The following is a 25,495-nucleotide window of genomic DNA, read 5'->3' as shown; positions in this document are numbered from 1 at the left end:
CATCATCCATCTCCTAAGTGATACCTCTCCCAGCCTCCAGACTGCCCTGGCGTAAGCACAGGTGAAGGGAGGGTTATACCAAGCCTGGCTTCTCTCTGTTCCTCACCGGATTATCCTTGTCACTAACAATGACTTACTGACCTCACACCAGGTACCTCAAACTGCCCCAGGCACTACGACATTGGGACAAACGGCAACAGGACACAAAGAGTCAAGCTATGAATGATCACTCATCGTATGCTAAGTGATCCCACCAGTGGCTGCCTCGAGGATGCAATCAAGGAGGGCTTCTCTAGGAAGTGACTTTTGAGCCAAATAGTAGACAGTGACAGGGTGTGAGACGTGTGAGCGTGAAGAGGGAGAGCATTCCCAGCAAGGGGAACAGCAAATGCTAACATCCATTCATTCCTTCAGCACTCATAGGAGTACCTGCTATGTGCCCTGCACATAGTAGGGACAGGATAGTCAATCAACAATCCCACCCCTTGTCTTCAGGGCACCTTCAATCTGGCAGGGGAGGAAGTCACTAACTAAACACGTGTGCAAATGCTTGACGAAGGCTCCCAGGAGAGAGGGATGGAGTATCAGATCACAACTTGCCTTCTCTCCTTTCTGTGGTCCCAATGCCTAGCTGAGGCTGGACATATTGGTAAGTGATCAGGGAATGTTTGTGGATTCACTAAACATTTTTTTTTTTCTTGGCTCCTGTGTCTGTTGCCTGCAGCCACACTGGGTGCCCTGGAATTCAGCCTTCTCTATGACCAGGAAAACAGCAATCTCCAGTGTACCATCATCAGGGCAAAGGTATGTGGGGACCTCTGGGAGCGCTCTTGTTTTCCCAAGAGACTGTGGGGCGGGGATGAGGCCCAGGCCAGCCTCCTGTGGTCAGGGTTAGGGTGTCAATGACAGAGATGTGAGCAAGGTTGTCGTCAGTCATGACAGACTTCCTTGGGGGTGGAGGAACTTCCTCTAGGGATGGTCCTGGGGCTGCTTCCTGGTGGAGGCACCTTGGCTGTGAGGTTGCCCAGGCCACATAGCGTGCCAGAAAGGATACTGTAGGTCTCACCAGGGTGCAATGAGAGCCTGCTTGGTGACTCTTTCTATCTCTCCTGATGATGTCTTTGTCTGCCAGGGGCAGCAGTGAGGTAAAGATTGTAGCTGTGGAGAGTAGGTGGTGTGTGTGTGTGTGTGTGTGTGTGTGTGTGTGTGTGTGTGTGTGTAGGCAGTCATTGCAGAAGGCTTCAGGGAATGTGAGCTGAAGGATTCCAGACTCTGGAGGACCTCCAGGGTGAACTTAAGTTTGGGACCCCAGGAAAACCCAACAAGATCTGGCCCAGACTCCCCTGGACCGGATGCTGGGCCAAGCCACCTCACCATGCTACCGTGGGCTATAGAAAGTTGAGGGTTGCTTGGATGAGCAAGGCCAGCTTAACTCAACTCATCTTACAAAATGATGATAAAATAAAACCACCTTCTCTGGGACTTGAGGAGAGACAAAGAGTTTGAGCCTCAGCTTCTAAGTGGGGAAACTGAGGCCTCAGAATAAGACAGAGGTCAGGCCCCTGATTCAGGAGTGTCTCTGCCCTTAGCCACTCCTCTCTGCAAGCTATGTGGGGATGTCCTCTCCATCCCCTCCGAGACTTACAACACCCAGAGGCAACTGCATTAGGACCACCCGCTCCTCTATTCAACAGCCTGGAAATGGGCTCAGAGAGTCACAGGGAGTGAACAAGGCCCACAGCTAGGGAGCGCCCGTCTTTAAACTCTGCACCTGAAGCCAGGTTATTTTCACAATACAGCATCCCTCCAGTCTGTCCCCACTCGGGGAGGCAGGCGCATTGCCTGTCCTGGCTGACAGTCTCGTGCCTCTTCCTCTCACAGGGGCTGAAGCCCATGGACTCCAACGGCTTGGCAGATCCCTATGTGAAGCTGCACCTGCTGCCTGGAGCCAGCAAGGTATACAGGGGGCCTGGGTCTCCGGTTCTCAGCTCAGAGCCTGAGGCCCCACCCCAGCCCATGACGGGCAAAGCCCTCAGAGCGGGGTGAGGCACTGCCCCCGGAACAAAACCCTGGAGCCCAGCGGCTGCCAAAGGCCAGGAGGGAAGTGACCATACACATGCAGATACCTTCATGGGCGCCAGGGCGAGCTCAGTTTGACTGCGCCCTAGCTAACCACAGCCAGTACATACGTGTATAGATCTGTGCATGTATGCACACACACATGCAGCAGCAGCAGCCGCAGCCGAGCAGCCGCAGCTTTTCCAGGGTTTAGGACCGAGTCTTTGGATACCGCCGTGCTGCTGAAGGATGTGGACCCTGGCCTTTGCCTAGTCCCACTCCCCGATGAGCTCTTCTTCGCTCCAGGATTAATTTCCCTCTTCGGTAGATGCACGGAGCAAGGCCAGAAGTGGGAGCCACCTCTCTGGCCTTCCTTCATTCTTGGTGAAGCGGGTGTCTTAGGGCTACGAGGGAGAACACACCCAGCTTCATACTCCAGAGACAGTGCCTGTTACACACGGCTGTGAGCTTCAAATACCTAACAGGGTGAGAGAGGCCACATACATGCATATATACACACAGACAGACATGCTAAAACACAAGGATGCACACCTGCACAAAACACACATTTAGGCAGTCACATATATCCACACATGTGCTATCATGTCCCGTCATTGTCTTGGAGACAAGGCTGTACCCACCCCTGGCTGTGACTGACCGTGGACCCTCCTCCTCCAACCCAGTGGTGACGTCTGCTGCCCACCAAAACCCATTCAAGTCCAACTGTTCATTTACACTTTCTTGTGACTTGGGACCATCAGCTTCCTCTTCTGTTCGTAGGTGTATTTCCAGTCTTCTTTCCTGGAGTAAAATGAAAAACCTTGTCAGGGCCTGATGGCACAGGTTTATAACCTCAGCTGCTGGAGGGGCTGAGGCAGGAGGATCACAGGAGTGGGGATGTTCTTCAAACTGCCCACTGTGTGCAAGGCCCTGGGTTCCATCCTCAGCGCTGAGGGAGGGAGGCTGGCTGTCCCCTCTGAGGACTTTCAGGCATGGAGGACATTGCCTGAGGATTCAGGGAATAATCCCACATCCCTGCCTCAGAACACATGGGCATCAGCTCTATGCCCAAGCTTCCTTACCTAAGGGGATGCTCAAAGAGGGTCTCCAGGCTGGCCCTGTTGACAGGTGCCTGCCTGTCTCTCTCCTAGTCCAACAAGCTTCGCACAAAGACGCTGCGCAACACTCGGAACCCCGTGTGGAACGAGACGCTGCAGTACCATGGCATTACGGAGGAGGACATGCAGAGAAAGACACTCAGGTGCCTGTGGAGGCAGCGGAGGGCGGGGCAGCCCTTAAAGAACATCGTGGACTGCAAATGCCTTCTGTAGCCACGTGCCCATGGCTGTCAGCCTCTCTTGTCCAGGCAGCCATGACAGACACCTGCACATGCTCAGGACAGAAGGAGGGGGTTTTGGTCCCTGGTTGGCTGAATGTGTTTGGATTTAGAACCCACAGCTGAGGCAGGCGTGGTGGTATACACTTTTATACCACCCAGTGGTATAAAAGTGGTATACACTCCCAGCACTCGGGGAGGCAGAGGCAGGCAGCTATCTGTGAGTTAGAGGCCAGTCTGCTCTACAGAGTGACTCCAGGACAGCCAAGACTATACTATACAAAGAAACCCTGTCTTGAAAAACCAACCTCCCTCCCTCCAAAAGAACCCCCACTAAGACTCACATGCATGGTTTGGAAAAGCCAAAGCCAACCGGAAAGGGTAGATAAGTGGGCAGGGTTCATGCATACCTCTCATCCCAGCATTCGGAAGGCTGAGGCAGGAGGATCAGGCATCCTGGGCCAGCCTGGACTACATAGTGAGTTTTAATCTAGACTTGGGCTACAGCGCAAGTCAAAAAAGGTGGTGTTTGCTGTGCGATCTTGTTTGCACATGATTGAGTGCAGGCAAATGGCCCCTCACAGGCAAGAGTGGGTCTTTTAAGGCAAGGGAGGGCTTGGGGAAGGACTCTGAGCACTAGATTCTGGGCACTAGAATGTTCTAGCTCTTTATGTGGGCACTGATTATGGTGCATAGACCCCTCAGGCTGTGAACTGAGCCACTCATTGGACTGTTGGTATATGGAGGGGCAGCCTCATTCCTGGCCACGCCCAGTGCCCCTTACCTAGGTGTACCTGGGTGAGGGGAGGGGGAGGCTCAGCATCTGTTGCTCTTTCTCTCTCTCTCTCTCTCTGGACCATGGCAGGATCTCCGTGTGCGACGAGGACAAGTTTGGCCACAACGAGTTCATTGGTGAGACAAGGTTCTCCCTCAAAAAGCTGAAGCCTAACCAGAGGAAGAACTTCAACATCTGTCTGGAACGGGTGATCCCGGTGAGCTGGGGGGGTTGCCGCCTTCCTGCTGTGCCACGTGGGCATCAGGCAGGGACTGCAGGGGTGCAGAATGCCAGGCAGGGACAGGGGGAGTGACTTAGAAAAGGGAGCAAATGGCCAGGGTCACCCCAAGAAGCAGAGAGTCAGCTCCCGAAAAGGGAACCCTTGGGCAGGGGAGGCGTACCTGCAGCCTCTTTGTGCCAGATGGCTGGGAAAGGTTGTATTGCTAGGCAGTGGGCTACGCTTCTACAGCCACCAGGAAGTGCGGGCCACACAGGAAGTCATGAAAGCCTGTCCCAGGCTTGAGATGTCTCCTTGGGATCTTGTCTTGGCAGCTGGCCCTTCAGACGTCCTTCTCTTCCTCACTCAATGAGTCCCGCTGCTCAGGACAGTGATTAGGTTCAAGTCTTCATCATCACCAGGGTATGCCTGTCCTGGGTATGCCTGTCCTGATGAAGTGGGCATGGCTGTCCCAAGACACAGAAGCGGCTGGGTAGGCAGGTGTCTGTGGAGCTGCCTCCTTCCTCCTCGCTGTGCTGCACTAAGGTCAATGCTGCCCCCTCCTCACAGCCATCCTCATCTCTAGTTGGTGAAGGCTTAGTTTAATCCACATTTCACAGCCATGCTTTCCAGAGCTCTGGGGTTGATCAGAAGGACCCCAAAGCCACACAGGAGAAGCATTATAGGCTAGATCCCAAGAGCCCGGAGCCACTGAGTCCAAGTGAATGGATACTTGCGGCTTATGTGCGGACTCTCCGACACTTGCACAGTCCTGTGGCCCCCTCTGACCTTTGGTGTCATCTTCTGTAGATTGGGGAGTGCAGTAGAATTCACACCATTGACTGTGGCTCCTATCCAGACAGTTAACACTGTGTAAACAGGGCTGAAAGAGAGAGTGTTGGGGTGTAAGGTTTGGAGAGCACACCCTCGTGGCCCCAGGCCCTCCTTGGGCAAGGGGATGATCCCCCAAAATTACCTTCCCATCCTGTCTCCTCCCACAGATGAAGCGTGCAGGGACCACTGGCTCAGCCCGAGGCATGGCACTGTATGAAGAGGAGGTGAGCTGGCTGTGGGTGGGAAGCCACAGTGGGTCTGCTGAGTGAGACCGCCAGGGGCCGCTTTTCTCTCCTCTTCCTCCTGTGTCCTCCTCTCTCTTTATCCCACAATCACTAGCCTGCTGGTGGTTCATGGGGGGAGTCAGACTACAGGAAGAGGGGACTGTCCACATTCGTGTACATTCATGTTCCTACTTCACATGGCTTCTACTGCTGGTTCTACAGACCAGAGCAGTGGCATGTGCATCCCTTTATGGGGACATGAGGCCAGTCAGGGCAGTGACCAGGATGGAGCCCAGCTTCGATGAGTGAGCTCTGCCCCGTCTGCTCAATCTGTGCTACTCCTGTGCCTAGCCCCAAATCCCTTCCGAGCCAGCGGGGAGGGAGGAGCTGTCCACGGTGCTAACGCCCTTAGCTGGCCCACCTTCTTTCTCTGCCTTCCACAGCAGCCTCCCGTAGCTACCACTCACATCTCCCACCTCTCTGAGCCCCACACTGCCTTTTTGCCACATGCAGCAGGTGGAGCGAATTGGCGACATAGAGGAACGTGGCAAGATCCTGGTGTCCCTCATGTACAGCACACAGCAGGGCGGCCTCATTGTGGGCATTATCCGCTGCGTGCACCTGGCCGCCATGGACGCCAATGGCTACTCAGACCCCTTCGTCAAGCTGTGAGTTGGTGTCCTGGGAGCAGGGAGAGGTGATGGGGACCAGAGACCCCCTTAGATCTTTAACCACTGAGACCCAGGGAGGGAAGGAGTCCATCCAAGGCCACACAGCTAAGATATGCCCAGAATAGCCCGAGGGTGAGGCTGGAGCGTCAGGAAGCCAGCCAGTATAGTGCCGGCCACACGGGAACCCTTGTAACTGTCCGTTCCTAGAGTGGCTGGCATAGTGATCTCACTTATGGCCCCAAAGCCAGCCATACATGTTCCTGGAAGCTGAGAGCTCCACCACCAGAGAAGCAATCTAGCTTCATCCAGTTTACTCTGGAAACGCTCAAAAGAGCCCAGACTCAAGGTCATTCCAGGAATCTCATCAAAGCTGCCCTGCTGGTGACAATTGGAGTCAGATGTCTCCACCCTGAGAGGGTGTTAGCCCTTTTTGCTCACTCGCCTGGAACATATCATAAGAGCCTATGCAGACCCGATTGGTGGGATGTTCTCCCACCAACCTAATCATTAGTGTTTGCCAAACCCCCGTTCCACAAAGTACTTGTTCTCACCTGGAAGATGCTAAAATGAGCACCCACTGTGTGCTCGGCACTATGGCTTTTCTGAGAAGAGCTTCCTGGTTAGAGGAAACAGTGGTATGTACAAAGGCCCTGGGGTGGAGAGGAGGATGAGGAAGGGCTGGTGAAGACCTTGATGGGAGAGAAAGCAGGGATGGAGCTAGGACCCAACCACATGGACACGGGGCCATGTGAGTACTTTAAACTTTCCCCTGAGGTCACAGGAAGCCAACGGATAGCTCCGAGCAGCAGGGTGACATGATGGTGCTCAGAGCAGGGCCCCCACCATCCAAGGCATCACCAGTGTTGGGTCACTTTCTGATGTACGGGTGTTTCCTCCCAGCTGGCTGAAACCGGACATGGGGAAGAAAGCCAAGCATAAGACCCAGATAAAAAAGAAGACCCTGAATCCTGAGTTTAATGAGGTAAGGCTGCCTCGTTCTTTGTCGTACTGGTGGAGACTTCCTGAGTGCGAGAGGGGAGCAAATTCCTTCTAGAATATTCCTAATTGCCTCAAGGAGTGTTTTGTTCTCAGTTGGCTTGAGTTCTATCAAAAGGAAAGGGGGTGGACTCCCTGTCACAGACAGAGCCCCCAGCTTAAGCATGCTGCAGGGAGGAAGACGAGTTTTCAGACACTGGCCCACGTAGCCCCAGTGTCTTTCCTGGCACTCTGACACTGAGGTGTGAGGACATGAATGAGGGGCAACAACACCCTTGGCCACTTCCCCCCCCCATCAAGTCCCACTGCACCTGTTTTCCTGACAAACTCCCATCCATGCCCCAAAACACAGAATAAGTGTGACCTTCCATGTACCAGCTTATCCTTTCCAGGGTCTTCTGTCCCTCCATCTCAGGCTGGAGCCTTGCTTCTCTATTACCTATTGATAAGCCAGCCAGGTAGGAAGGGTGTAGGTAGGTGTCTGTCCTGTGAAGGACTGAAGAGAGTATGAAGGAGATGAGCTCTGAGCTAACCCACCCGCATGCCCTCCATCTCAAATCCCAAACAAAAAGAAAAACACACTCTCAAGATACCTGGAGACCAGAGATGAGCTAGACCCTCAGCCTCGAGTCTCACCCCGGTACTGGAGCCCCAGTTAGGGAGTCCCACCCCTGCCTTGGGCTGTCCTAACCCTGCACTGTCCCTCTCTGGCATTGTCTTTGAGCTCTGATTGGTTCAGAGCTGGCTGATACTGGATCCTCCCATGCTTTGTAAGTGAAGGAGGGATGTACGATATGGTTCAGCTATGATGGTTTTTGAAAGCCAGCATCCAAACGCTTACTCAGGAGCCCCACACTGTAGTACGCCCTGCTTTCTTTCAGAATCTGGACATGTTACAAATAATAAATGTAAATGATCATTTTGGGGCAGACCTGGGAGGCTGAGGCAGGAGGTTCAGAAGTTCAGGACCATCCTGAGATGCCTATCGAGACCCCAAGACACTGTCTCAAAACCACCACAACTGGAAGTGTCCAACCAAATTCCCCTTGTCCCCCAGCCTCAGAAGTGACTTTCTTTTCCTAAAGCAATGATAGTATGCACTTCTGAGTTTTAGAAACGCGCAGGCGGCTCGCTCATAGTTCACCGGACAGCACCATCAGAAACGCATTTCTTGGAAACTGTCCTAAATAAATCATTCAAGGGTGGATGGAGTGATGTTGGCCCTTGGAAGCCACTGGTTCAGTTGCTAATGGCTGGAAATTAGAGGCTGTTGTAGCCTACACACCCAGCTGTGAGGGACCAGGTTATAGCCTAGCCGCCATTAAATGTCACCACGAAAACGATAATGTAGGCCCAGCGAGATGGTTCCGTGAATAATGGGGCTTGTGGCCAAGCATGATGACCTCCGAGTTTTCCCTCTGAGCCCTACATGGTAGGAGACTCCCCACCAGTTGTCCTCTGACCTCTATATGTGAGCCATGGTTGCGAGTACACATAAATAGTGTGCTTTTAAAAACAGTGACGTTAAAACGCCTTTGTCCATCTGTTTTGTTTTTGTTTGTCTTTTGGACAAGGTCTCTCTTGGTAGCCCTGGTTGGCCTGGAACTCACTCTATAACTGAAGCTGGCCTTGAACTTGTGGTGGTCCTCCTGTGTCAGCCTCCAAAATACTGGGATTAGAGATGTGAACCATCAAATCCACAGGAAATACTTTTGGAAAATGTGCTAAGTTGATTTAAAAAAAAAAAAAACAAACAGAAGTTACAAAGTGGAAAGAGAAAAATCAATGCTGTAGATTTAAGTTTTTAAACCACACATCAGCAGATCCCGGCAGAGGCTATTCCTGTGTCTGGATACAGATAATGTGTCATGACTTCCTTCCTTGTTTGTCACACGAATAATGAACATAACTGATTTTTACAAGTAGGCAGAAATGTTACTTTAAAAAAAAATCAGATTGCTAAGCGCAGTGGGTGGCTGAGGTTGAGGCAGGAGGCTCATCCCTAAGCTTGCGGCTAGCCTGGGCTACATAGTTGAGCTCCAGGCTATCCAGGGCTAAGTGAGACCCTGTCTCAAAAGCAAAACCAGACAAAAACCTCTCTTGTCTGGATCCCTAAATGCCAAGTGAGAGACACCCTCTCAGGAAGGACACCCACTCAGGAAGGACACCCACTCCGGAAGCCCCCAGCAGGCCCAAGTCTACCATCACTGACTCAGTGACGACACCAGTATTAAACAGAGCTCGCTGCCAAAGCATCACCGGGATTCCATGCCCTAAAGAATGCTATTGAAAAGGGATTAAAGGTCTAGGGTAGGAGGGGTTCTTTGTTCCCAGAATACCCTGCCCCAGGGACTCCTTAGGCTCTGTCCCTAGCTGCTGGCGTTGGAAGTTCAGGGGATTGTTGCTTACCTTTCCTTCTGCTGTTCACAGGAGTTCTTTTACGATATCAAACACAGTGACCTGGCCAAAAAGTCCCTGGATATCTCCGTTTGGGACTATGACATCGGCAAGTCTAACGATTACATCGGTGAGTGGCCTCCCCGGGAGAGGAGACCTTGCAGGGCTTGAGGAGGCCACATTCATACTGCTCCATCTTCAGCTCTGTAGGCTCAGGACTAGCCTGAGACTCAGGGTCCCGACTTTGATCTTATCTAGCTCTGTAGGCTCAGGACTAGCCTGAGACTCAGGGTCCCGACTTTGATCTTATCTAGATGAGCCTTTACGTGAAAGGGGGTACACACCAGGGCAGAACAACTGAACCCCAGGGGAGCAGAGATGTGCCCTCTGCAGGAAGCAGGCACAAGGGGCGTCTCCTTAATCTCCGCACAAGCTCCAGATAAAGGGTATAACTCCATCAGCCCTTCCAAATGCCAAGGACAGAAAGTCATAAACACGGTATGGGGAGAAACTCTAGGCAGAGGATGAGGAAGAAACTGACCCTGTGCCCAGTATGTAGAGACAAATGTAGAAAAGCAGAGTAGAAGCTGGGTGAGGATTTGTAACGATGAAGTCATGGCTTGGGGCAGCAGTAGGGAGCCACAGCAGGAGGCTCCGAGGGGGATGATAATATTGATGACAGTCACAGAGCAATGGGCCTCTTGGAGGATGGGCAGGCCTGGGGCTGTCACTGCTTGGTGGAGGTCTTTCTCTCAGTCATACTCTTGGGTCTAGAGACACGAGTGGCCACCATGTCCCTCTCCATGACTTGCCTCTCCCTCCCTTCTCTGCTCATCCCCAGGAGGCTGCCAGCTGGGCATCTCTGCCAAAGGTGAGCGCTTGAAACACTGGTATGAGTGTCTGAAGAACAAAGACAAGAAGATTGAACGCTGGCACCAGCTGCAAAACGAGAACCACGTGTCGAGCGATTAGGACCCGGCGCTCCAGGGTCCCCATCTCTTCCCCAGCTGTTCTCTCCTCTCCGAGACTCCCTTGCCAACCTTGAGCCTTTGATGTCTCCCCCACTTCAGTTCCTGCTACCAAAGACCTGCTCCCTGGGCTGCGGGGTCTGGATAGGAGCCCTCTCTGGTCCCTGAGATGGGGTGGTGGGGTTGGGGAGACATTTACAAAGAGACTTACTCTGCCCTTGAACACACACAAGGTCATTCCCTGTGTCCTGTCTGCGTGACCCTCAGGCTGTAAGGACCAGCATGGGGGCAGAAATTGTGCATCGAGGCTGCCTCTGTCTCTCCAAAACACCCCAGGGGAAAAAAAACAAAACAAAACAAAACAAAACAAAACAGACCTACCCTTCTAACTTAGACACACCAGGAAATAGACATGCAGAATACACAGAGGGCCTGCACCTCACTTCTGGGAAGCTGCCCACCTACATCCTAGTAAAACAGCTCTCTCTCTCTCTCTCTCTCTCTCTCTCTCTCTCTCTCTGCAGCCCCTCTTTCTCACCCATCTTCCATCCTATCAATGCCCCCTTCACCCTCCCTCATGCCCCTCCACTCTACTTCTGCCTCTTTTCTGCTGCCACCTCCACAATGGAGGATGCAAGGCAGAGCCTCACCCCTGTGCCCCTTGCCAGCCTGGCCAGCGGCCTCACAAGCTGGATCAAGCTGGGCCCCACACCTCTTAAGTCACCACATCACCAGTTGGCATGACTGGCTAACCTCGAGCCTGGTGCTTGCGGCGGGCACAGCCTGGGCACATGGCAGCACTATAGACATCCTGAGGTCCAGGATTTCTCTTTCTCATCCGTGGCTCCCCCGATGGGCACAGTTGGCACAGAGCTCTGGATATGAGGGGACCTGCTCCTGGGTCCCACACTTCTCCCTTTCCTCCACTCTTTGCAAGGAACAAAGGTACCCCCCCCACCCCAATCCCACTCAGAGCCACCTCTGTTCTCTGTCTCTCCCACTGGCTTCTCTAAGGCTCCTGGGGGCAATCAAATAACAGTATTAAGAGCTTTAATCAGTGCAAAACCTTCTTGGTCCATCACAAATTAAGAGGAATGTGCATCTGAGGCTGGAGTCAGGCCATCTTCCACGCATGAGAGGCAAGTCTGGTTTTTCCCATTTTGATAGTCTTTCCCCAGCAGTGTCCAAACCCTACCACTCCCCATAGACAGTCAGGCCAAGACTAAAACTTATTCCAACTCACACAGCCTTGCTTGTCCCTTCCAGTGTCCCTTGGGATGTCCCCTCCCACACTCTCAGTGACTCATGCTGTTCCCAAGGGACTCCTGTGTTTCCCTGAAATGACTTTCTTCTAGAATTGGGTTCTGCCTGCCCCAAGGTGGGCTGACAGCCCTTCTACTTCCATCTTCCCCCTTGCCTGGCTCCCTTGAGTCCCCTTAGGTCTCATGCTCCGCCCACTTCCCTGTCATGGTCGCCTTTAGGAGAAAGCATGCTGGCTGCGTTGCTCAAGCCTGATGCTGGTTTTGGCTCTGGACTCGGAATGCAGCCCGCTCGCAGCGCCCTGATGTCCCCCCCCCCACGCACCCATCCCTCCACGTAGAACTCGAGCCCCCGGGTGCATGCACGATGCCCACTGCCTTTCTTTGCACTGATGTAGCCAAAAAATAAAGTAGGAATATCCAAGAAAGATGGTGACCTGCCTTCTCTTCCTTCTGGTTTCTAACGGGAGGACATGTATCGGCTTGGGGACCACACAAGCAGTTTGCCAGGGTGTAGTGTAGGAAATCAACAGAAGTGTTATCCCGCTGATTTTATCATGAACATCTGCAAATGGGCTCAAGAGACTCAGGGGAACCCCCCCAATCTTCTTAGAAGCCAGGCTGTAGGAGCCCACCAAACAGGAAGCATGCATACACTCCCTTTTCCTTTTTCCCATCTTTGGAGAAGAATCAACAACTGTGGAACCAAGTCTACTGAGATCCTGGGGGCTGAGGAAACAGCTCAGTCAGTCAAGAGCCTGTCTGGTAACATGAAGACCCGAGTTCAGGTCCCCAGAACCTACATGAAGATCCAGTTGTGGGCCAGCAAGACAGCTCAGTAAGAAAAGGCTCTTGTCACATAAGCCCAGAGACCTGATTTTAATCCTTGGAACACATGTAAATGTGCAGAGAGAGAGTTCCCTGACCTCCGCATGCATGTCATGGAACAGTGCTCCACCCACGTCATGGACACACACAATAAGGCTGGGTGTGGCAGTGCAGGACTATTATTCTAGTACTGGGGAGGCAGAGGCAGAGGCAGAGAGAGGAGCCCTGGTGCTCACTGACCGCCTGGCCGTGCCCCATCAGTGAGCTTCAGGTTCACAGAGAGACCCTGTCTCAAAAATAAATGGAGTGCAATAGACAAACACACCATTGTTGACCTTTGACCACCACCTACGTACATGTACACACACACACACACACACACACACACACACACACAGGAACCTAGACTTGAGTAGGGGCCTGTTCAATCAATTCATTTATCAAGAGGATAAGGAAATAAAGACCCAAGAATGAGAGGGAGCTGAGCCTTCAGACTTCCAGCCCAGTGCTTAACACAGTAACAACTGTTATGCCCAGATCTTAGGGTCCCCAAAGACCACCAGGAGCAGGACCACATGTGCAAGAGAAAAGAGCTTTCTTTGGGCTTAAGTTCGGTCTCTCCATGATCACCAATACAGTGGACTGGAGAGGAGAGCCCTGAGCAGCTGCATGGCAGGGTTTTTATTGGGGTTTGAGCAAGAACCATGAATTCCCAGCTTAGCAGTTTCATGATTGGATGACTTTCAGCAAGGGCAAGCTTGTTACAATGTGATTGGCTAACTAACATAACTAACACTGAGCAAGCTATCAATAGACCTCAGGAATGTTAGGTTGGTGGGCTGCCCAGCACAGATGCCCCACCCTGAGGTAAGGTACCGTCCCATTCTTGTGGTTACCTACAGGCTATTCCTTGGGTAGGGAAGTTTTTGGTTTACTTATTGCTGGAACTGGTGACCTACAGCCTAGTTCCTGGGACTGATGACTTTTTTTGGTGGGAGGGGGGCAGGGGAGTCAGGCCTGGCCCTCTCACAACTAAGAATTGCTCAGACCATCCAATACCATCCTTGTGCTTTAGAACCTTTTAGCTCACAAGGATCCTGAAAGCCAGCTAAATAAATCTAGAAAAATCCCCACTCCTCTCAATTGGATCTCATATAGTCCAGGATGCCCTTGAACTCCATATGTAGCCTGGGCTAGCTTTGAACTCCTGATGCCCTGCCTCCATCTCTGCAGTGCTGGTATTGGCTGCAGGTGTGCATGATCACCCTTGGCTCAAGAGGATTTTTAATCCCACTGAATTGCATTCCCAAAAGCAATTTATTGGGAAGGCTAGCCACTTCTTGCTGAATTAGTTTCTCTCAAGGCCAAATTCTTTCAGGATAATTTCTCAAGTTCCTAGAATCACCTGGGAATTCTGGCAAGTTTCTTTTCAAACTGTCCATGCTCTCCTCACCTCCCTAAAGACTCTGCTGACCCTTGGGGACAGTATAGATTTGAAACTATTTCCCCTTTGCTGCCAGTTCCCACCTCCATAATGACTTTGGACAGTTGCCTTGAGGTCAACCCCATTGCTGAAGTTCAGCTACTTGCCACCAGCTGACCACAAATGGGAGTCACATAAAGGGCTCTGACACAAGCCCTTCTGGTGCTCATGGCAGACATCACTAATCAATGCAGCACCCACCGAGCAGACATCAACAATCAATATAGTGCCCACTGAAGCACTTGCAAAAGGCTTCTGGACCCTTCTCTACACAGTGCTCCACACAGCCACTGCTACACAACCAAGGGATACCCAAAAGACACCTAATTTCCATCCTGAAAAAGACTGACCCCTGTCCCCAGCAGGGGACATGCCTACCAGGCCAAGAGTTTTCATGAATGCTGGGGAGTCCTGAACAGGCGAATTGTTCTTTTCTCTCGATCAAGGTGGACGCTGCGATGTGGTATGGAAGTGTTGTCCCCATAGCATGGGGACACGCCTTGGCCAGACATTCATTCCATCTTCCTGACATTAACGTTTTGGAGCATCCTGGGAACATTTTAGTGGGATTATTCATTAATCCCCCTGACACATGGCCTGGGCTTCAGAAACGTCATGCCACATGCCTGTCCCTGGCTCTGCCCACTGGAAGAGGCTGTGGCCCTGGAGATTTATAGGAGCCAAAGGCATCCTTGGTCTTCTACAGACACTTTAGCTGGGAAAGGAAGTAAGAGAATTCAGAGCTATGAGCAAGAGTTAGGGGAGAAAGATGCAGGGGAAGCAAGTATTGTGGGCACATCCTGGGCCCGGGAGGCCCTGAGCATCTGTTCAGTTTTTGCTCCCTTTGAGACAGGGTTTCTCTGTGTAGCCTTGACTGTCCTGGACTTGCTTTATAGACCAGGCTGGCCTCAAACTCACAGAGATCCTCCTGCCTCTGCCTCCCTAGTGCTGGAATTCAAGGCATGTACCACCATACCCAGCTGCAGTGACTTTTCTGTTAGATTCAGAACAGGCCGGGGTAGGCATGGGCTAAGCTGGTAGAGTGCTCACCCAGCCTGAACACACACACACACACACACACACACACACACACGAGATCTTCAAACTAAGTGGAAGCTTTGTACAGTCCACTCATTTATCAGACATGAGGAAACCATGAACCCCACTTACAGGAAGGACCTGGAGCACCAACCTCCCAGCCTGAAGCTGAACAAACTGGAAGACCAGCTCTTGCTTCCCCTGTGTTCTGGAACCTTCTAGCTATCAGACTCACATTGAGATTCTTAAAGAAAGCCATGTGAGTAGGTTACTTCTCTCCTCCTTTTGAGACAGTGTTTATACGTAGCCCAGGCTGGCCTTGAACTCCTGACCCTTGGGCTTCCAGCTCCCAAATCCTGGAATTACAAGCATGTACCAGGACACCTGGGGGCAGCTTCTTCTCCTTCCTCCTCCATCTTCCTTATTCCTCTTCCTTCTTGTCATCGTCCTCCTCCCCTCTTCCTCCTCCTTCTTTTAAATGTTCTTTCCCAGGAAAAAGAAAACAAGTGCCTTGATCCAATTCTGACGGCCTCCAACCTCAAGATGTCCCTTAAGGACTCCATCCCTCACCCTGACTTCAGTTCTCAGTCTTGAAAAACAACTATCTTGATTCGATGCAGATTCTCCAAGAAGGATTCCTTACAGCCAGGATACCTGGGCACATCCCTCACACTGTTTAGACCCACAAGATTCTGCAAAAGCAGCTTGTTACACACACACACACACACACACACACACACACACACACACACACACACTACTGAAAAAGGCACTTGTGCACAGGGCCTCAAGTGTCACAGTTCCTTTGGGATCTACCAAGGAGGATCCCAATAAGGCCAAGAAGATTGTACGTGGGGGGCTGGGGAGATGGCTCAGCTGTTAAGAGCGCTGCATGCAGGGGGCCTGGCTTCAGTTTCCAGAATCTACATGCTGGCTCACAAAAGAAAAAAAAAACCAAGGATTTTGTTGTTGTTGTTGTTTATTTTGCAAGACAGGATCTCACTACTGAGCTCTGGCTATCATGGAACTCACTCTGTAGACCAGGCTAGCCTAAAAAAAAACACAGAGGTCCAACTCTCTTTGCCTACTGAGTGCTGGAATCAAAGGCATGCACTGCAACACCTGGCTGACAAAAAAAAAAAAAAAAAAAAAAAAAATTAAAGACAATGACACTTTTTTGCTGAGGACTGACCTCTGGCCTGGAAAAGCCATGAGCCATAGCCTTGGGCAGGACATTTAATCCATTTGTTTCCTTAATCTGTTGTCCCTCTCTTTTCCCACTCTCTGTAGTAAGTCCAGCTGTGGTCTAGCCTTCAGTTATCCATTCTCCTGCATCAGCCTTTGCATGCTGAACTCCCAGGACTGCCGCAACGCTCCTTTTCTTTCTTGATCATCTGTATGTGAAGGGTTAATAACCCCGAAGCCTCAGGGGGAATGAGGGAATCCGGACAGGAAGAGATGTGGTGCAGTTGTTTAGGATCAGAGAGGCCTCCACCAAAATCCACCAGCATCGGCACACAAAATCTCCTCCCCCCCAACACAAAGGTCCCACTTCTACCCTACAAAACCCGGAGCTCCTTGTGCCCCGGGGCACAGTCTCCACTAACAACGGCTTTCCTCACTGATGTAAATAAACGACAATTCTGCTTCTGCGAGAGGCCCGAGAGGCCCGTCTCTTGTTTCTACATCACCTCAGTCAATCCTGATTAATGTGCAAGCGTTGGGAGTGTGTGTGTTCATGAGCTCTCACGTGTACGTGTACTTGAGTGTGTGCACGTATGTGTATTGTGCACTCACACACGCACGCGCCTGTGTGCGTTAGTGGGTGCATGCAAGTTACCACGTGGGTTCTGGAAACGGAACCAGGTTTCCCTGGAAGTACAGCCAGAGCTCTTAAACACTGAGCCAGCTCTCCAGCCCTCCCCAGGGACAAAGTCTGACTGTGGAGTCCTGGCTAGCCTAAAAATTGCTGTATAGACCAGGCTGGCCTGCAGTCTCGAAGCTCCACCAGCTCGAGTGCTGGGAGTAGAGGAAAAAAGAACACCTAGTGTTCTTTTTTATTTTTTTGTTAACATTTCTATGTGTTCCTGAGCATGGATCTGTGCAGAGTCCCCAGCATCCTTGGTGCAGTCTCTAGCCCTGTGGTGTTGATTTCCTAAGGAACACTTTCTTCGCCCTCTTGTGGATCTTTACCTGTACGTTTAGAGAAACACATAACACAGCAAAGGTACAGTCTTGCTGAACAATGAGAGGTTAGCGTGGCAACGAGCTCAGCCCTGGGGTGACATTTTGCCTTAGGTGTAAGTTAACACATATTGCACAAGAAACTAATAAGCCAGTTAGAAGAAAGATGGGCATAGCTAGGCATAGTGGCCACCCCGTAACAACAACACCGAGGAGACCAACGTGAGGGAATCACGAGTTCAAGTCCAGCCTTGGCCTCAAAGTATGACGACGACAACGAAAGAGTGAAAACTCTAAACAGGAGATGAGAAGATGGGGGGCATCAAAACTGTTTTGAAGGCTGCCTTGGACGGTGGTTACCTGAGAGGGCATCTGGGACCCCCACCACCCAAAGGCTGACTGCCAACCTTGCCGTGACCTTGACAGATGGCTCCTTGTAATATCCAGTGCTGACCTGTCCAGCCTACGCTCCGATCCCGGAAATCGAGCCTTGCCGCTGCCTTAAAAGTGACGCGGCTTGGTGGTACAGCCCGGGGGTTGTCCTCCCAAAAGGCCCTGGGTTGCGGAGGCAACCCACAAGAGAAAAGAGCAGGAAACGGAGAGGGTATGTCTGAGAACTCTGAGCATTTGGTTAGAATTTTCTGTAATCCTAGAATAGTCACGTCAAAAGTTAAAGGAAAGCAAACCAGTTAAGGTGTTGTTTTTAAAAGGAGAGAACACGGTTAGCGCCTCCTAAAATGTTTGCAGGCGCTGGAAGCCGTGCTCAGGACCCATCAGCCACTTTCTGTAGTTTTCTGACTAAGTTTCCCCTCTTTTCCACCATGTACAGATGGCTCTTAAAGCCTGATGTCTAATAGCTCTTTCCACGAGAAGAAAGCCTGAAAAAAACAGATCTGTTTCCCTGTGAGTTCTTGCCCTGGAAGGATCCTAAGAAAACCTCTGGTTTGGAGAGACCTTGTCAGAAGCCACGTAGGCATTGGCTGCCTGGGCCTGGCTGATTTGCATAGTCCCGCCCTACCCGGGAAATCGAAACTGAAAATCTCTCTTCTGCACAGCCAACCTGGCAGACACAGACTTGCAGCTGAAGAGGAAAAAGATTTTGGTCAAGGATGGGGCAGGGACTCAGCAGAATCCCGGCCTCAGACCTGGACAAGTTCATAGAGGATCACCTCTGTCCTGACACCGGCTTCCGTGCTGACGTCAGAGCAGCCATCGACATCGTGTGTGCTTTCCTGAAGGAGAGATGCTTCCAAGGAGCTACCCACCCTATGAGGGTCTCCAAGGTGGTGAAGGTGAGGCCCCCTGCAACCTGAGCTGACCCAGATGGGTGGGACGGGACTCTCAGAGGCCATGCTGCCTCCCTGATCCCACCTCCTCACCTCTGATCCCAGGTCCCACGTCTGTCTTGGAAAAAGAGCCTCAGCTACAGTTTATGTCCCCTCCCAGGCCACATCCATCTCAGAGTCAGGGAAGCTGAGGCCCAGCTTGGAGAAGCAGTGTGCGGGGAGTGGTGGTCTGGGGAGCCAACCTGTTCGCTGTGTGACCTTGGGGAAGTTAGCTACCTTCTCCATGCACACATCCCAAGACGGCACAGCACACAGACTAAGGCAAATGTGACACGGAAGACGGAACAGGACCCCACCTGCTACATGACTAGCTTGCTGGACCCTCACTGGGCTCTGCTCAGGGTCTGTCAATAGGACCTCATGGCAACAGTACCTAACTCTCAGGCACTGTGGAGGCTGCAGAGATGAAGCTGTTTTCTTTTCTTCTGTTTCAAGTTGACTTCATTTTCATCTTTTCAGTTTTGTGGGTGGGGGCTGGGTGCAGGCCAGTGCAGGTGTCCTCAGAATCGCAGAGTGGGCACCAGATCCCCTAGAGCCGCAGCTACATGGGTGGCTGTGGGCTGGCCTGCTCGGGTGCTGGGAACGACACTCAGCCCTCTGCAAGGACAGGCACTTTGAATTACCCAGCACCCTCTGCATCCCCAGATGTGACGGTGTGTAATGTCCCCTCTCGCCACCGGCTGGTGCTCGTGTGTGTGAGGGTTTCATCTCAGCATTTTGTTCAGGGAGGCTCTTCTCAGCATGACTCCTTCTTTTTAAAATATTTCTCTTACAGATGTGTGTAAGACAAATTTAAAAAAATTGTCGGAGGCTCTATGACTTGATGTGGTACTCTATGCTACATGAGACTATTTTTCTTGTCAATGACGTCATTTCAGCAGATTTCCAACCCAACAATGATAACAATGGGATCATGGCAACAGTTTCATACACCTGAATCTATTTACTTACAGTCCCCTTCCAGAACTACCCTCCTGTACTCCCCGCCAGGACCTCCTCCAGAGAGCCTCCCTCTGATTGCGTGTCACATGTGTGCAGCTGGATCTAGACTCCACCTGAGAGAAAACGTGCCTTTTTGTCTTCCGTTACCCTCCCTTGCTCATTTTCTTTAGACCCCTCCCCCACTTCCCCAGACAGTCTCCCTTCTATTACACACACACATACACATAGGCACACACTTAAATCTAGACTCCACAGATAAACATGGGTGTTCATCATTCTGAGTCTGGCTTATCTCCTGTACCATCAGGAGATCCAGAAACATCTATCTTCCTAGCTGGATCCTGATTTCTCTCTTCAGGACTGACTAGTATTCCACTGCACATGTGCCAGCTTTCTTCCTCCTTCCGTCACCCTGGGCTGTTCAGGGTCTGGGAAGACAGACAGACATGTGTCCCCCTGTCACTGTCATTCTTATTGTCTTTCAGGGTGGCTCCTCGGGCAAAGGCACCGCGCTCAGGGGCAGATCAGATGCGGACCTGGTGGTGTTCCTAAACAATCTCACCAGCTTTGAGGACCAGTTGAACCGACGAGGAGAGGTCATCAAGGAAATTAGGAAACAGCTGTACGAGTTGCAGCGTGAGAGGCATTTCACAGTGCGGTTTGAGGTCCAGAGTTCATGGTGGCCCAACTCCCGGGCTCTGAGCTTCAAGCTGAGCTCCCCGCAGCTCCAGCAGGAGGTGGAGTTTGATGTGCTGCCGGCCTATGATGTTCTGGGTAAGCCAGCCACAGAGCCGCAGCCTGTCCTTCCTCAGGCTTCCATCCTCTCCTCTCTGTGTCTCTGTCTCTGTCTCTGTGTCTCTGTCTCTCTTTCTATGTCACATGTGGGTACACTTGTGTGAGGGTGTGATCCTAAATTTTGGCTAACACACAACGTTTTTGGAGACTTCATGTCTCCCTGGTTCAGAATTCCACAACTGAGCTTGACTGTCTGGGCAAAAAGCCCCTGGGACCCTCTAGTCTCCACCTCCCCAGACTGGTATTACAATCCTACCCCACCACTCCCAGCTTTTCCCTGAGTCCTGGGCTTCCAACATGGGCCCTCACGCTTGTGAGCCACGCACATGACTGACTGAGCCATCTCCCCAGCCCACACCTCCTACTCCTGAACTGAAAGCTCTGAACATTTGAGAAATTCACCTGCACAGAGTATTCCTTTAAAGCTGAGCTGGGGAGGAGGGATTTTAGAATTTTGGGAGTGGGGATTCGAATCCATCACAGAAGGACATTAAGCAGCCATGGTCACAGTTTGGGGTAAAGGCACCTTAGGCATCCCTTTAGACTACCAGCACTATTCGAGGCTGGCTGTGGACTTTGTCTTTCTACAGAGGATGCAGCATAGACCTCACTGAAATTAATAACTAACAGATGTTCTCCCAGCCAATGGGGACGTCAGACCTGTGCAGAGGCCTGGGTGTCTGGGGGAAGGCTTCTACAGAATGGGGACTTCTCAGAGGAGCTCTGTCTCCCTCAGGAAAATTGCAAACAGAGCCCCCACCATCCCAGCCTCCCACATGCACACATGTGTTATATCATTCAAAAGTAAATGCTCCTCCATGTCAAGACTGTATACCAGGCCTGACACACAGTGTCTCCAAATTACAAATTTCCCAAATCTGCCCAAAGACAACCAGGAACACCCCAAAAGCACAGTGGGGACTTGGGGAGCTGAGAGAATACTTGAGGCTTTACAGCTGGGGAAACACAGCACCCCCTATTGGCCACTGTGTGAACTGCTGCTACTAACTTAGAGACAAGGCTACTAGCCCTTGGCTTAGGAGAGCCATGGAAACAGTACAGTCTGAGGCAGCAGGGAAGGAGAGGGCCAGCCTGAGAGCAGGACCAGGACAGCGTGCTGTGGGAAGCTGCAAGAGGCTGAGAAACTGCTCAGTGGAGGAGCCGGAGGAGTGGGAGAGGGGAGAAATGACCTGGGAGGGAGGGTCCTGCAGAAGCCTGTCTAGGTCATAGCTTCCCAGCCTGAGGCAGCTTTCCAGTGGGGAAAGCAGGTCTGCCACAGAAGGACCACTTTGGGAATGGCAGTGTGGGCGACAGCCAGAGAGGACCCCAGTCCTAACTTTAACCAAGATGACTTCGCCCATGAGCTATGTGCTGAGCACTATAATTGAAGGAAAACAAATGAGGGAGACACCTCCCCGGGTCCCTGCCTGAATATGTGTGTCCCAGCTTCCATCAGTGAGGGATTTGGCCCTGTGCCAGCATCATAGCCTGATGGCATGACCTACTACAACCACAGCCAAAATCCTACACATGCATAAGGCACGGGCTGCTGCCTGCCTAGGCTCCTCAGATGTGCACAGGCACCCCCACACAGCCACACAAACACACAGCCACACACACACACACACACACACACACACACACACACACGTGCGCACGCGCCTTGCTGCTCTCAAGACTCCTACAATCAAAGCCACATGACAATAAGTGAGGCGCTACAGAAAACCATTCACTGCAGACACAGTGGCCGGGGAGACAGTCAGTGGATAAGGGCAATTGCTGCACAAGCATGAGGACATGAGTTCAAATCCCCAGAACCTACCTAAATTAGAAAGTGCCTCACATTGACCTGTAACACCAGCACAATGGGGCAGAGACAGGAGAATCTCCGTGGACTGCTGGAGGCCAGCCAAGCTCCAAGTTCACAGAGAGACCCTGCCACAAAGGGAGAAGGTGACAAACTATAAAGGAAGAGGCCAAATGTCCTCTTCTGCCTCTGAACACATGCAGATACCTCGTGACCACAAAATAGGGCCGAGAAGCAAGCATAAGATACGCAATGAAGAAATGCAGCATAGTGAAGTTCCACACCAGCAGCAGTGTAGACAGATGACAAGAACCGTGCGAAGATCCTGGAGCAGGACATGGTTGGCCACTATGATGCTGTGCTGCTCTCTTGCATGTGGCACGGTGCGCTGTTTCTCCCACCCCTGTCTACGGGATGTGAGAAGGGCACTGCGCTAGGACCAGCAGGGGGCAGGGGCTTTCCAGGGCCCCATCATGGCTGCAGTCCTGAGGTGTGGTGGGGCACATGGCTTTGTGGGGAGCGATGCTTGATCTGGTAAAGGCCTGCCCTGTTCACTGAACCCCAATCCGCTGATGGTCACCCCCACCCAGAGACTGAGGAGCCTCAGAGAAGGGCTGAGAGGCTGAATGAAGGAAATCTCCGTTACAGGTCACGTCAGCATCTACGGGAGGCCTGACCCCCAGATCTACGCCAGACTCATCAGGGAGTGCAATTCCCTGGGGAAGGAGGGCGAGTTCTCCACCTGCTTCACAGAGCTGCAGCGGAACTTCCTGAAGCAGCGTCCAACCAAGCTGAAGAGTCTCATTCGCCTGGTCAAGCACTGGTACCAACTGGTAAGGCATCTGGCCCAGCTACTGTGGGCCCCTCTGTAGAGAGTGTGGACACAGGAAGAGAAGAGAAGGAGTGTTCTAGTCTGTTGTCTGTTGACCTGATATCTGTGTCACATGACCAAAAGTCGCTTGACAAGGAAAGAGGTTATTTGGTTACATGTCCCAGTCAGAGCCCATCATTGAGGGAAGTCAGGGCAGTAACTGAAGCAGAGGCCTCTCGGCTTATCCCTAAGATCTCATGTCAGCATTACATCACAAATCATAATATAGCTTTATAAATCCTAAAATTAAAAAAATAAAAAAAAAAACCAACTCCAGGACAAAGATTAGTGTCTCAACTGTGGGCGCATGTAAAATTAAAAACTCAAGTTAAATAATTTCACACCCCAATAGGAAAGAACCAGGGCACTGTCACAACCAGAGCAAAACAACACCAGAGCCCAAAAGAACGAAAAGCTCAGTATGTGATATCTGGGACTCACCATTCTCTGAGCTCCAAACAGCCTGGACAGTTGTGCTTCTCGGGCTCTGCACCCACAGCACCCACAGCTGCTCCCACAGGCTCAGGCAGTTGCCTCACGCTCAGGGAAAGTCCAGGATCTTGGGGTCTGCAGTGCACTCGAGTCTGCACTTTCCCCAATGGCTTCTCCTGGCCTCTCTCAGTGCCGGCCCTCAGCTGCTCTCCATGACCCTTCAGTCCTGCAGCTTCCATGGGGCTAAAGCTGGACCACCTGGGAGACTGCCCCGAAGTACCAGGTGTGGCTGCCATCTGCAGATTCGGTCTTGGTCCCCTGGAGCACAGCTTCTGTTGGCTGACCACAAGGAAACTCTTTCCAGAACACTTGGCCTCCATGCTGCAGGTCTCTTCTTAATCAGAGCTGATTTCCATCCGCAGCTGAGGAGAAACCGTTGCTTCCTCATCCAAAGAGATCGCAGAAACAGCCCAGATAGAGTCCTTGCTTCTCTGCAACTGCACACACCGGCCTCAGCCTTCTGCCTTCCTCTCTGCATTCCTATCTTCCAAGTTCCCACAGGCAGCCCATTAGGCTCTAAGCACTCAACAGCTACCACCCAAAGTCCCCAAATCCTTTGACAATCCTCCCAAAGAGCAGCATGGCAGGGCTGTCACAGCAGAAGCCCCCTCTCTAGGACCAATTTCTGTCCTAGTTTGCTCCTGTTGCTCTGGTAGAGACGATGGTGGAAAGCATCTTGGGAGGAAAAACAATGATCTGCCTTACACTCCTAGATTGCACTCCATCACTGATGGAAGTAGAGGAAGCAACTGAAGCAGAGGCCAGGGAGGAACTGTGCTTGCTGCCTGACACCCTTGGCTGTGTCTTTTTTTTTTTTTACCTGCCTTTAAAAAACAACTCCTGACCACTTGCCCAGGTGTGGCAATGCCTACAATGGGCTGGGCCCTCCCACATCAATCACTGATCAAGAAAATGACCAACAGGCTTGCACACAGGATAGTCTTAAGGAGGCTTTTTCTCATTTGTGGGCCCATCTTCTCAAGATGACCCTATCCACGTTGCTTTGCAATAATGTAAAAAAAAAAAAAAAATGGCACAATTGGTGAGAAAAAGAAAAAGTGGGTGGAAGGGAAGCAGAACAGAAAGGATGAAAGAGAATCAAGGGGTGAGGACTTTCCATGATAGTTCTAACTGATTTCACTAGTCCATTTTCCAATCAGCTAACTCTCTCTTCAGCCATGTCAAGTCCACTGTTCTCTAGTTGCTGTTTCATTTGTGTTGTTGGATTTTCCTTTCATCTGTGGCAAACCCTTCATGTCACTTTTTATTGCTTTGATTACTCTTGCTTGTCAAGCTATTCTGTCGTTAAATGTGTGATTTCTTGTTATATTCTGAATTTTTGTGTGTTTATTTATGCACGTTCATGGGAGCACATGCGTATTTGTGTGCATGTGTTTCTATTGGCGTCTGAGAGCAGTGATGTGAGGTCCTCAGTCACTCTCCACCTTATATAAGCAGTCAGGGTCTCACACATGAACCCACAGTGTGCTGAGTCAGCAGGTCTTGGCAGTCATACAGCCCTGAGGAGCCCCACCTCCATCCCCTCAAGATGGGATTATGAGTTGGTTTCCTCAAGAGCCTGACCCTCGGGTACACGTGGGGGCTCTGACCTCTAGTTCTCACCCTTGCACTGAGAGGAGGCACCTGACCCACTGAGCTGTCTCTCTATCGCTTCCCCGTTACTTCAGAACCCATGATAAAACCTTCAATCCTTAGCATTCATTGCTACCTCATTCCCACCCTCACTCCCCAGCTGTCACTGATGGTGTCATGATTCCTCCTGTGCCTTCTAGTAAATGCTCAGTCCTTTCGGACCACACAGTGTCCACCTCAACCACTCAGCTCTTAGCACAGGAGGGTCCACAGACAGAATCTAAAGGAATGGGTGAGGCTGTGTGACGATGGACCTGTCATGCCAACATCAGGAGGAAGCTGAATTGAGCCAATGGGAAGTGGCCCCTCCACAACAGCTAG

At 51.5% G+C, this 25,495-nt stretch overlaps 2 protein-coding genes across 2 annotated transcripts in view; both read left to right on the top strand.

Moving 5' to 3' along the window:
* The window catches only part of Rph3a (rabphilin 3A), a 70,086-nt gene extending 59,020 nt beyond the window's left edge, over positions 1 to 11,066 (top strand). Inside the window, exons 14-22 of the mRNA XM_055606342.1 lie at positions 725 to 804; positions 1,882 to 1,956; positions 3,210 to 3,319; positions 4,260 to 4,386; positions 5,388 to 5,444; positions 5,958 to 6,112; positions 7,016 to 7,097; positions 9,542 to 9,638; positions 10,350 to 11,066. Coding sequence (XP_055462317.1) covers positions 725 to 804; positions 1,882 to 1,956; positions 3,210 to 3,319; positions 4,260 to 4,386; positions 5,388 to 5,444; positions 5,958 to 6,112; positions 7,016 to 7,097; positions 9,542 to 9,638; positions 10,350 to 10,480 — 914 coding nt within the window. The 3' untranslated portion in view covers positions 10,481 to 11,066. The remainder of the gene's footprint in view (positions 1 to 724; positions 805 to 1,881; positions 1,957 to 3,209; positions 3,320 to 4,259; positions 4,387 to 5,387; positions 5,445 to 5,957; positions 6,113 to 7,015; positions 7,098 to 9,541; positions 9,639 to 10,349) is intronic.
* A 7,272-nt stretch (positions 11,067 to 18,338) lies between these two features.
* LOC129675816 (2'-5'-oligoadenylate synthase 1A-like) overlaps positions 18,339 to 25,495 on the top strand; it is a gene marked incomplete in the record, with an annotated part of 8,656 nt that continues 1,499 nt past the window's right edge. Inside the window, 3 exon segments of the mRNA XM_055605900.1 lie at positions 18,339 to 18,560; positions 20,042 to 20,330; positions 22,807 to 22,991. Coding sequence (XP_055461875.1) covers positions 18,378 to 18,560; positions 20,042 to 20,330; positions 22,807 to 22,991 — 657 coding nt within the window.

The sequence above is a fragment of the Psammomys obesus genome, unplaced genomic scaffold (genome assembly GCF_907164565.1).
Source record: "Psammomys obesus unplaced genomic scaffold, mPsaObe1.curated_primary_1811, whole genome shotgun sequence".
NCBI lineage: Eukaryota > Metazoa > Chordata > Mammalia > Rodentia > Muridae > Psammomys > Psammomys obesus.
The sequence above is the reverse complement of the archived record's forward strand: the minus strand, read 5'-3'. Positions and strand labels throughout refer to the sequence as shown.